The sequence below is a fragment of the Ranitomeya variabilis genome, chromosome 5, assembly GCF_051348905.1.
Source record: "Ranitomeya variabilis isolate aRanVar5 chromosome 5, aRanVar5.hap1, whole genome shotgun sequence".
Classification (NCBI taxonomy): domain Eukaryota; kingdom Metazoa; phylum Chordata; class Amphibia; order Anura; family Dendrobatidae; genus Ranitomeya; species Ranitomeya variabilis.
The window spans coordinates 197712104-197724790 of NC_135236.1; the positions used below are offsets into that span (position 1 = coordinate 197712104).

Below are 12687 nucleotides of genomic sequence, written 5' to 3' on the forward strand. Positions count from 1 at the left end.
AATGGGAAGAGGCCCCTTATGCTATAAACCCACGTATGACACAAGATGAGAAGCACAAACTGGATCTTGTTTTAAGAGAGGACACAGACGTTGACACCCGGCAGCAGTATCTGTTTATCCATGTGGCCTCGATATTGTAGTTATTATACAGCATTTTGCTGGTCCAGCTTGTGTACTTGCTGCCTGCTTTGTAGAGTATTACTGACTGTACATACACATGGCAGCCCGCAGTGCAGTGGGAGATGCGCAGATCAGGGTGAGAAATCATTTTAGAACAATGGCAAAATCACAGTCTCAGAATCAGTGGGATACGTTGAAGTGTTCCAGACTTTTTACCACATACAGTGACACAGTTCAGAGTAAAAAAAATTTTTGCCTGGTCATTATCCCCTTAGTGACCAAGCCAATTTTGATCTTATTCCCTTAAGACCGCCGATATACCTTTTAACAGCATCAGTTAAGGGGCCTCATTCCTCAGCGCCGCTTTTTTACAATTCTGACCACTGTCACTTTATGAGGTTATAGCTCTGGAACGCTTCAACGTTTCCCACTGATTCTGAGAATGTTTTTTCGTGGAATATTGTACTTCATGCTAGTGGTAAAATTTCAGCGATAAGACTTGCGTTTATTCATGAAAAAAATGGAAATTTATCAAAAATGTTGAAAATGTAACAATTTTCAAAGTTTAAATTATTATGCCCTTAAATAAGAGATATGTCACACAAAATAGTTAATAAATAACATTTCCCACATGTCTACTTTACATCAGCACAATTTTGGAAACTTTTTTTTTGTTAGGAAGTTATAAGGGTTAAAAATTAACCAGCGATTTCTCATTTTTCCAACAAAATTTACAAAACCATTTTTTTAGGGACCACCTCACATTTGAAGTGACTTTGAGTGGTGTACATGACAGAAAATACCCAAAAGTGACACCATTCTAAAAACTGCACCCCTCAAGGTGCTCAAAACCACATTCAAGAAGTTTGTTAACTCTTCCGGTGCTTCACGAGAACTAAAGCAATGTGGAAGGAAAAAAATGAACATTTAACTTTTTTCACTAAAAATTTACTTTAGACACAAACTTTTTTATTTTCACAAGGATATCATGAGAAATTGGACCACAAAATTTGCTGAGCAATTTCGCCTGAGTACACCGATACCCGATATGTGTGGGAAATCCACTGTTTGGGTTCATGGCAGGGCTCCGAAGGGAGGGAGCACCGTTTGACTTTTTGAACACAAAATTAGCTGGAATCGATGGTGGGCACCATGTTGCGTTTGGAGACCCCCTAATGTGCCTAAACAGGGGAAACCCTCCAACTCTAATGCCAACCCTAATACAGCCGTAAACCAAACTCTAACTCCAACACACCCTTAACCCTAATTGCAACCCTAACCACAACCCTAACCCTAAACAACCCTAACCCCAACACAACTCTAACCCTAACACAACCCTAATCCCAACAGAACCCTAACTTCAACCCTAACCACAACCCTAACCCCAACATAACCCTAACCACAATGCACCCCTAACCCCAACCCTAACCACAACCCTGGCCCTAACCACAACCCCAACCCTAACCCCCAGCTCTATCCCCAACCCTAACAGAACACTAACCCCAGCTCTAACTCCAACCCTAACCCCAACCCTAACATTAGCACAACCCTAACTCCAGCTCTAACCACAATCCTAACCCCAATCCTAAGCGTAACTACAAAGAATGGAAAAAATTCTAATTTTTTATATTATTATTTTAATCTAACTAAGGGGGTGACAAATGTTTTTTTTTGTGATCACCGTTATTAAGGGAATAATGGCAATCACGTGACAGGGGACAGTAAAAACCGACCAAAATCATGTTCTCCAGGGATTCAGCTACCCCTGGTACCCAAGACCCCGGAGAACATGATTCAGGGATGCGCCATCCACATGAATCAAGCAGGAGGATGGCAATCGTAAGAAGATGGGAGGCACCGGATCAAGAAGAGTGACACCCCTCAGACCGGACTGCACCATAGATGAGTATAATAAAAGCTATTTTTCAGTTATTCTAGGTCAGGTTGGGGGCAGATATACAGCATTATAGAATGTTGAATATCAGCCCTGAAAGGCGGTGGCCACATCTCATATCGGCCAAAACTGGTGACAGGTTCCCTTTAAGGGTGGAAAAAGTTCTGAAATTCTTCTTAGTATGATTTTTTTAACATGACAAAAACCTGGCATTTTAACAGGGGTGTGTAGACTTTTTTGTATCCACTGTACATTTTATATATTCGTACAGGAATATGCCATGTGCCATGTTCTTAAATGATACGTGACTAAATTATAGGATACAAGAGCCTATATCTTAAAAAAGTTGGTATATTTTTGGAATATCCTTCTAATATATTAATGATTTCATATTACTTCTTATATAACAATCATGAGACGTCCGTCACCTTTAAATATTTTCTGTCACCAGATTTTGCAATATAAACTGTATACATTACTAAATACACAGTCTGACCTGATAAGACTGGTGTGCTTACTTTAATAATCCACTTCAGAATGGCTGTATAATCGTAACATCAGCCCGAACAGACTGCTTCTCTTCTTATAATCAGATAGGGTTTTCATCTGAATCTGTGCTGGATTTCTAGGTGAAGCAGCTGTTTGGGACGAGGCAGCGGGTCCCCTGTATCATGGCTTCATTCGCAGCAGTTTTCCATGCGTTGTACAGTACCATGTAAACCTATGGAAAACCAAATCCGCAGTGCACATGCTCTGGAATATACCGCGCAGAAAGGCTGTGGTTTATTTTCCGCAGCATGTCAATTCTTTGTGTGGATTCCGCAGCGTTTTACACCTGTTCCATAATTGGAATCCGCAGGTGAAAACAGCACAAAAACCACGGTAAATCTGCAGGTAATCCGCAGGTAAAATGCAGTGCATTTTACCTGTGGATTTTTCAGATTCTGCGTGGAAAAATCCGCACATGAATCCGCAACGTTTGCACATACCCTTATGCTCCTGCCGAGCTTCTCATATGCTTCCTTTCATTTATTATTGTCAGTATTACTATTATCTTTTATTTTACTTGTCTAGTAAGACTCTGATTACACCATACTCCAATCTATAGAGATCTGCTTTTAATGTCTACAGGGAATCTGTCACCTTGTTTTTGACACTTAATCTGACTGGAGCATAATGTAGAGATAGAGACCTTTATTCCAATGATGTGTCCATTATTGGGCTGTAGTTTTAATAAAAGCACTGTTTTATCAGCAGGAGATTATTACTAGAGGACTAGTAAACCTGTTGTCAAGTAGTCCTCAATATTCATGAGCGCTATATAACCCCGCCCCCACCCCTGATTGGCAGCTTTCTGCCTTTGCACAGTGTACACAGAAAGCTGCCAATCAGTGGTGTGGCGGGGTTATACAGAGCTCAGTATCCAGAGAATTGCTCAGTTACTGAGTTGCCCAGCTCAGGTCTGTATACAGAATAGTGGCCGTAGCCAGGTGCTTTCCAGGCTAGATCATTTTGTGCTGTACATGCACATTGTTAGAATATGGCTCTGCTTGCTGGTTCTAGAAACTGACCATGAGTATGCTATTTGCTAGGTACAGTACTGGCTAGAAATGTAATCTGGCCTGGAAAACCCCTCTGGATTTCAATTTTTTCATAAATGTACAGTACATGATAATATTAGAAACCTAAAAAAAATCGTAAAAGTTTTTAAAAATATGTTTAAAATGAAAGTTTGATTTAAACAATTTTCTGATGATAGATTCTTTATAACCCCTTTCCGACATTGGGCATAATAGTACGCCGATGTCGGACACCCTCCCTTTCATAAGAATTCAAGATGAAATGCCAATACAGAGCCATAGTTACAGTAGATAAAAGCCTCATGAAGAGCCATCCCAGATAATAAATGCTGGGAATAAATTACAAAATATTCAAGGTGATCCCCTTGAGAAAGCGGCGTTTGAGCCAGCGAAACATGCGTCGGGTTCCTCATCCTGCCTGGGTCACCAGTATACTGCCTCACATCCATTTGTAAGCCTCTTCTTGACTATGCATGTGCCTTATATTTTGTAATTTATTCCCAGCATTTATCTGGGATGACTCTTCTTGAGGTTTTTCTCTAACTATGGCTCTGTATGGGCATTTCATGGATACTTGATTCCTTGACTACTTTCTGGTGATCACTATCTATCTGTATGGTCTTGAAGTCTATGTGATTGTATTGCACTGCGTTTACCCTCACGTTTTGATACCTAATAAAATGTATATTGATCTTCACCTATTTATCACCTGGTTCTCCATTTCCTCTGTCTTGAATTCTTATGTCCTTTGGAGTTGGTGTTGTTTTATATAGGGGGTCACGACTGGTGCTCTCCTCCCTAGCATCCATTATACAGCTGGGCTTGTGTATACCCTCCCTATTATGTGGGCTCCGGGGCTGAGCCCACATCTTTTCCAGCACATATTAGCTATTTTGAACAGATGACATGTGCCTCTAACAGCCGCAGGTGGAATCGCGATCCACTCGCAGCTGCTAACTAGTTAAATGCCGCTGTCAAACTCTGACAGCGGTATTTAACTCACGCTTTCGGCAAGTACGACGGAAATCCCACCCATCGGTGCCCGTGCCACATGACCGTGGGTCGCTGATAGGTTGGCATGACAACCAGAGGTCTCCAGCAGACCTGTATGGTTGTCACTGCCAAATTGCTATGAGCGCCGCCCGGTGGTCGGCGCTCATAGCAAGTGAGTAATTCTGCTACATACAGGCGATCTGATCATCGCCTCTATGTAGCAAAGCCGATCAGATTATGGCATCTTCTAGTCTTCCATGGAGACTATTGAAGCATGCCAAAAGTAAAAAAAAAATGTTTTTAAGAACATTGAAAAAAGAAAAAAACAATTAAAGTTTAAATCACCCCCCTTTTCGCCCCGTTGAAAATAAAACCATTAAAAAAAATCAAACATACACATATTTGGAATCACCGCGTTCAGAATCGCCTGATCTATCAATATTAAAAAAAAAAAATAACCTGGTCGCTAAGCGGCGTAACTAGAAAAAGTAAAAATGCCATAATTTTACGTCTTTTTGGTCACCACGACATTGCTTTAAAATGCAATAACGGGCGACAAAAACAACATATCAGCACCAAAATTGTATCATAAAAAACGTCAGCTCGGTGCGCAAAAAATAAGCCCTTTTTTTAACAAACTGGAAATTTTTCTCACCACTTAAGATAAAAAATAAACTAGACATGTTAGGTGTCTATGAACTCGTAAAGACCTGGAGAATCATAATGGCAGGTCAGTTTTAGCATTTAGTGAACATGGTTAACAAAAAAAACAAAAAACTGTGGGGTTACTCTTTTTTTGCAATTTCACCGCACTTGGAATTTTTTTTCCCATTTTCCAGTACACAAAATGTTAAAACCAATGGTGTCATTCAAAAGTACAACTCTTACCGCAAAAAATCAAGCCCTCACATGGCCATATTGAATCAAAAGATTATGGCTCTGGGAAGAAGGGGAGCAAAAAAGGAAAAAAAAAAAAGAAAACGCAAAATCGAAAAATCGAAAAATACCTCCGGGGGTTAAGATAGGTTGTTTGCACGCCTCCATAGTGCAGTTATCCTGTACTGTGGTTGTACCCTGACATCTCCGGTTATACTGACCGACTGACCATAGATTAGCAGAGAACACTATTGGGTGCTGACTTAGTAGTAGCTAGTAGCACTGTGGGAGGACAGAGCATTGTAGCATTGTGAAAACAGCCAAAGGGGAGGAGAGACATCAATTCACTTTTCATCTTTAGGCTACAAACACACTAGAATAAACCTTTTGGAATCATAAATATTCATAAAACCACTGTAGCATTCAGACCCAAGGAACTCTTTAAGATTTTTGTTCCCTAACGCAAAACTTATAACACCTGACCGTCAGTGAAATCTTGGTGTCCTGGTGTATAAGCTTTATATACATTATAGAATTATGTCAGAATTTGTAGGAAATAACGCAGGAACCATAGTGACATTGCCACCCCAACAAGACCTACTGGCTGACTGGTTCAGATAATATAAAAAACACACATGATCACCAGGGTCACAGAATCAGAAATGAATCCGAATGTAAGACCGGACTAAAAAAGGAACCAACCCTTACAATCGAATAAAGCCAGGAATCATAATATTGAAAGTAGAGTCTGTCTGGTGCAAAGGACACTAGCTTGTAATAATAATCAGTATTCCAACATGAATCTTTCCCCTTAGTCATTGTTAGCATCTGTATTGATCCAGCACATGTCTAACATTTCTCGAGATAGGACACCACAATACCGTACAGCTACTCACCGGCACAAATAGCGACTCCTAGATAGGCAACAGTTGTGATGAAGATGGCCAACATGGTTCCCTTAGGAATAGCATCTTGTGGATCCTGACAAAAAAATCATTTTATTTATGTGATTATGTCATTTTTTTAAGAAAATATCAGGAACATTTATTGACCCATCAAGGACCATTTTCATGTTAAGGACTCCAAGAAATGTTTTATTTTTTTAATACATAATTTCATGTAGATGGCAATTAACATAAACCCCTTTTTATGTTGAAATGCACAGAACAAACAGTTACAAAATGAAATGCAATGTTAGCTGTTTGCCATTTACTAGAAATGGGTGATACAAAATATTATTACTTTCTGAGGGACACTTATGGGAAGTTACTGTGTGGTAGCAACAAAAATGTGAGCACCCAAAGGGGGCACTAGTACTGTGTGGGGCACAAGAGGGGCATTATTGTGGGGGTTTGGGAGGGTTACATATTTAGAGGTAGAGTGTGTTACCAGAAAGAGAGTTGTATCTAAATCATCTTATAGATATATTTTGCCTCAGATTTTTTTGTGGCAAAATTCCCCATTGTAACAGTTAATATACTGGGAGCTTCTTATTATACCTGTGTATGGGGATACAACAACATACAGTACTTCTTCCTGATAACGCACAAAGAGATTAAAGAGTCTCCTCCAGGGAAATAACAAATGGATGGGAGCACAACCATGGCCTTTTGAAGCTGTTTTTCGGACAGCAACAGCTTTCACAGGTCCTAGATGTAGTGATTTTCTGAAAAGATCACAATCTATACTTTGTGTAATTATTACATATATCTTATTTCATTTTATTACAAGAACGTACTGATGGTTTGTGGAACTAAAAATCATTCATATTCTTTCCAATTGTCATTTTGGCTATATTACAATTCATTAAGCAGATTTGCCAACAAAGTTTACAACACAAACTGCATGCAGTTTTCCACCGCGCTTGCACTGACGTCAGATAGGTGAAGTGAGTTCATTGGCTGTGAACTCCCAGGACCTTTCTGACAGGACCGCGTGCAGGAAAGCTTTCTCATGCTTGTGGTGCCCTCAGACAGGGAATAGGAGTTCACAGGGAGACACTGAGCACACGGTGCTCAGTGTCTCTGCTGGATGACAGGCTGCATGGTCGTATCATGCAACCATGCAGCCTGCCATCTAGATGGAGCAGAGCTAGACCTGTCGTGGGACAAATGGATTATCATCTTCTCTGCGGAAAGGTGAGGAATATTGTTGTTTTTTTTAAAACTCTTTTGCAGAAGACAATGGCGTTGGTGGAATGGGCAATGCGGTAAGTATGGTTTAATTAAGGTTTATTAAAGGAGGCTGTGTCATTCTTTCAATTAAAGTATGTTATTCTGGGTGTCTGTGTTTTTATACAATATGACTATGGGGTTAGTAATGGGGGTGTCTGATTGACGCCTCTCCATTACTAACCACAGGGCTTGATATCACCTGACAATACAAAGGTGACATCAACCCCTTCAACCATCAGTCCACTTGCCACCACTACAGGGCAAGTGGAAAGAGACTGGCTAATTGCCAGAATAGGCACAAATTATAGATGTTCCTTTTCTGAGGAGGCTAAGAGCTGATGTTTTTAGCCTGGGAGCCAGTATCCTTGGCCCCTTCCTATGCTATTAATATCAGCCCGCAGCTGTCTGCAAAGCCTTTGCTGGTTATTCTAAAGGCTAAGAATACAGCTGTGAGCTGATAGTAATAGCCTGGGAAGCTCCATGGGTATTACCCCCTTCCCAGGCTATAAACATCTGCCGCCATTTGTCGGCTTTCCCTCTGCTGTTTAAGAAAATTACGCGGGACTCCACGCCTTTTTTTCAGAAAAATAATCTTTTAATAATTAAATACATGTACAGTAAGCTGCACACACACTGTACTAATTGTATATGCCACTGACAGATATCTATCTATCTATTCTATGTGTATTTATTGTATGTAATTCATCTATTCTATCCTGTCGGCTCCTGCTGTGATTTTACAGTACACGGCAGATGAATTGCCGGCTTTTCTTCTATCTAGCTATGTATCTATCTATCTAATATATATACTGTACATATACATATGTGTGTGTCACTGACATCTATATAGCTATCTATCCTATGTGTATATAGCTTCCACCTATTCTACTGTTACTTATCATGCTGTGATTTTACTGTATGCGGCACATGAATTGCCGGCTTTTCAAATGCGATCGGTGTGTAAAAAAAAAATCGGACAGCACTCGTAGAGTCCGAGTGCTGTGTGATTTTTTCTCTCGCACCCATTGACTTCTATCGCGGGATGCGATACAATTCGTGACTACAATCGCAGCATGCTGCAACTTTTTTCCTGTCCGATCGTGATCTGATTCAAGCTAAAAAAAAAAATACAGATGAACACAGAATGATAGAATAACATCGGTCCGAATGCAATCAGATTTTTTATCGGATTGCATTCATCCGATTTCATTGCAAGTGGGAATGAGCCCTTAGGGGCCACTGCAAACCGTCCAGAAACCTGAAGACTATGGGGCCAACTATCTGCTAAATATGGAGAATTTTGAATCATCTGATATATTATATGGATATTGTGTATTGTTATCCCCGCAAACAAGAATTACATGTTATAATGCAAATTTAATGAGATGTACCTTCAAATCTCCTGAAATATTTGCCCCTGCAAGAATTCCTGTAGCTGCTGGGAAGAAAATAGCAAAGACAGAGAAGAAGCCTTCATCACCCCTGAAGTCTGGACCAAAGTTTTCCGCAAAAATCGAAGCTAAAATAAAAGGAGTTGATGTTCGTTAACTTGCAGAATAAAGATAGCGATCAGTAGCGTGCAGGAGGGAGAGCAAAGTATCCCATAAACTGGATATAGTCCTGTCGGTTATAGTGAAGTATAAGGGTGCATTTATTATTATCCAGTCCTTCACTAACTATACTTGGTATCCACTCGCTGCTATAAAAGTATTTATGGCGATAATCCATATTAAGCCCAATAAAAGGCATGAGTCACTGGAGCATTAAAAAATCAGGATAGCCATAAAGTTATCTTAAGATTTCTTGTAAACTGGTTGTACACTACTTGAACAACCCATTATCAATCTGAATATAAAATTAAAATAAAAACACTTATACTCACCTCCTGTATCGGTACCATGCCAGTGGTGTCGGTACTCGCCTTCCCGGGTCTCTCATGCGTTTGTTATGCCATGTGAGCTCTGCGCCCAATTAGTGCTGGTGTCACTGGCCCAACATTCGGGTGTATAAATAATCAAGAGAAAGTTAATGGCCAGCCGCAGTTTTCACATAACAACTTCACATGAGCCCCAGGAAACCGAGTGCAGACACCTCTGGAACAGTTCTCGCACAACAGGTGAGTATAAGTGGTTTTATTTTAAGGGAGGCAAAAATTCAGATTGAGAAGAGGTTGTCCTATTAGTGGAGAACCCCTTTAATTGTAGGTCATGCAACATAAAATAAGGCTTTAAAGAAGCTATCCCATTAACATTTTCATTTTTATGCATTAAATGTGTGTATGTGCATGTAATGTAGTGCGAGTGTATTAATACACTCATCTACCGCTGCTGTCTCCAGTATCCTTCCTGAATACTTCCTGAAGAAGAAGCCGTGTGCTTCGAAACGCGTTGAATAAACCACCTGAACACCTTACAACTATATCTGGATTCAGTATTTGTCACAGCAGCGCAGATTTTATCCACATTCATCTATTATAACGGCTTTAAAGTCTAAGGAAGATTCCAGATGTAAGAATTTGGATTGTCAATGACGTGTCTGTGATGGTCACGGACCCCAGATTGTTAGTAGTATTCTAGTACGATACCCAACAGGTTCAACTCTTGAATATGTCACCTTGATAATTAAAGAATCCTCTTGATCTTTTCTCCTCTGTGGTTGGAATTATTGTCCCGATAAAGAAGTTGGCGATAGCAATAAGCAGTATAACCAGCAGCACAATTTGGGCCTTAATGAAAAAAGACACCATTGTATGAGGTAACATCCAATGTACATCAATAAGGTGATTGTGGTTTATTAATATTACTACCGTGATCTGGTACATAATTTATAGGCAGAATGAATTTTTTCTACAATTTAGTTTGTCGAATATATTAAACTTTTTGGATTTAGCTTCAAACTGTTGCAAAGTAAGAACATAATACATTGCAATGATAAAAATACATGTAATGTAAATGTGTGTGAGTTTATTCATGTGTATGCAGCAGGAATCACTACAAACCACATGTGCTGTGTGCTTACTGTATTATATAGCCAGCACCTGCCCATTACAGCATCGATGTTACCACTTTCCACTGCATGTACAGTGTGCTGATTGGTTGTCATGCCAGTTGGAGCCTGCTGAACCTTGGTACAACTGCCAGCCGGAGCCTGCTGAACCTTGGTACAACTGCCAGCCGGAGCCTACTTAACCTTGGTACAACTATCAGTCAGAGCCTACTGAACCTTGGTACAACTACCAGTCAGAGACTACTGAACCTTGGTACAACTGCCAGCCGGAGCCTGCTGAACCTTGGTACAACTGCCAGCCGGAGCCTACTTAACCTTGGTACAACTATCAGTCAGAGCCTACTGAACCTTGGTACAACTATCAGTCAGAGCCTACTGAACCTTGGTACAACTACCAGTCAGAGACTACTGAACCTTGGTACAACTGCCAGCCGGAGCCCACTGAACCTTGGTACAACTACCAGTCGGAGCCTATTGAACCTTGGTACAACTACCAGCTGGAGCCTACTGAACCTTGGTACAACTACCAGTCGGAGCCTGCTGAACCTTGGTACAACTATCAGTCGGAGCCAATTGAACCTTGGTACAACTACCAGCTGGAGCCTGCTGAACCTTGGTACAACTACCAGTCGGAGCCTGCTGAACCTTGGTACAACTATCAGTCGGAGCCAATTGAACCTTGGTACAACTACCAGTCGGAGCCTGCTGAACCTTGGTACAACTACCAGTTGGAGCCTACTGAAACCTTGGTACAACTACCAGTTGGAGCCTACTGAAACCTTGGTACAACTACCAGTCGGAGCCTATTGAACATTGGTACATCTACCAGTCGAAGCATACTGAACCTTGGTACAACTGCCAGCCGAAGCCTACTGAACTGTGGTACAGCTACCAGCCGAAGCCTATTGAACCTTGGTACAACTACCAGTTGGAGCCTACTGAACCTTGGCACAATTACCAGCTGGAGCCTGCAGAACCTTGGTACAACTGCCAGCCGGAGCCTACTGATATTTCGTACAACTGCCAGCTGGAGCCTACTGAACCAAGGTACAGCTACCAGCCAGAGCCTACTGAACCTTGGCACAACTATGAAGCCAAGTCGCAGGATGAGCTTCAAGCTTCATAGGAGATAGTAAACTAAATACTAAAAAAAAGCTGAAAATTGTAGAAAGGTTCAAGTTCCCTAGAATGACTAAGAAAATTTATAAAATATTTGAAAAATAAACAAAAGTTTTATCTCTCTTTTTAAGCAATTCTTATAGATTTTAAAAAAACAATTAAAATAAGAGGAAGGTGACATTTTATTGTATCATCAATCTATTTTCAATATATTGATGTGATCCATATTCTAATTAACTACACAGATTTCATAATAGTCTGATGAACTCAGATTACGTATTTAGTCCTCAAACATACTGTATATCATGTACAGTAGAGCTTCTCAATCTCTTTATATTTGGACCTTATAAGTGAAACTGTAGTGACAGCTGTGGCCCACAGGTGATCAACTTTCATGGCAAAACTAAACATGTATCTCCATTTATCTTTCTATCATCTATCTATCTATCTATCCATCTATCTATCTATCTATCATATCTATCTATCTATCTTGATCTATCTGTTATATATATACTGGCACCAATAATGTGATGTATTTATGGAATGTGTACTTGAATGATACTGCAAAATTGAGAAGTTTTTTAAGAGATAACTCTAGAGGACAAAAGAGTCATGCTCTGATGGCCCACTGTAGGTAGTTAAGCAACTACAGTAGTAAAGTTGAGTTTTATGATCCATTATTAGCTCATTTCTAACTAAAATAATCATGATCCAAAGTTCACCTTATACAATGTCCCCTGAGATGACTTTCAATAGTCTATCTCTATAATTATGAAACTAAACCCGCATGTCCCTCTCACTTTATAATTTGGTCAATCATTTCACAGTGAGAGTAACAAGCTGATAAGAAGGCAATCTGTCATTATCACGGCTATCAGTTAGACACCATTTTTATAAACTAGAAGATAGCTGACAGCACAACTGG

At 40.2% G+C, this 12687-nt stretch overlaps 1 protein-coding gene across 1 annotated transcript in view; it reads right to left on the bottom strand.

Annotated features, from left to right (window-relative positions):
• SLC12A1 (solute carrier family 12 member 1) overlaps positions 1 to 12687 on the bottom strand; it is a 156570-nt gene that overhangs the window by 112284 nt on the left and 31599 nt on the right. The window contains exons 7-9 of the mRNA XM_077263725.1: positions 10251 to 10362; positions 9029 to 9156; positions 6360 to 6444 (exon numbers count right to left, since the gene is read on the bottom strand). Of these exons, the coding sequence (XP_077119840.1) occupies positions 6360 to 6444; positions 9029 to 9156; positions 10251 to 10362 (325 nt within the window). The remainder of the gene's footprint in view (positions 1 to 6359; positions 6445 to 9028; positions 9157 to 10250; positions 10363 to 12687) is intronic.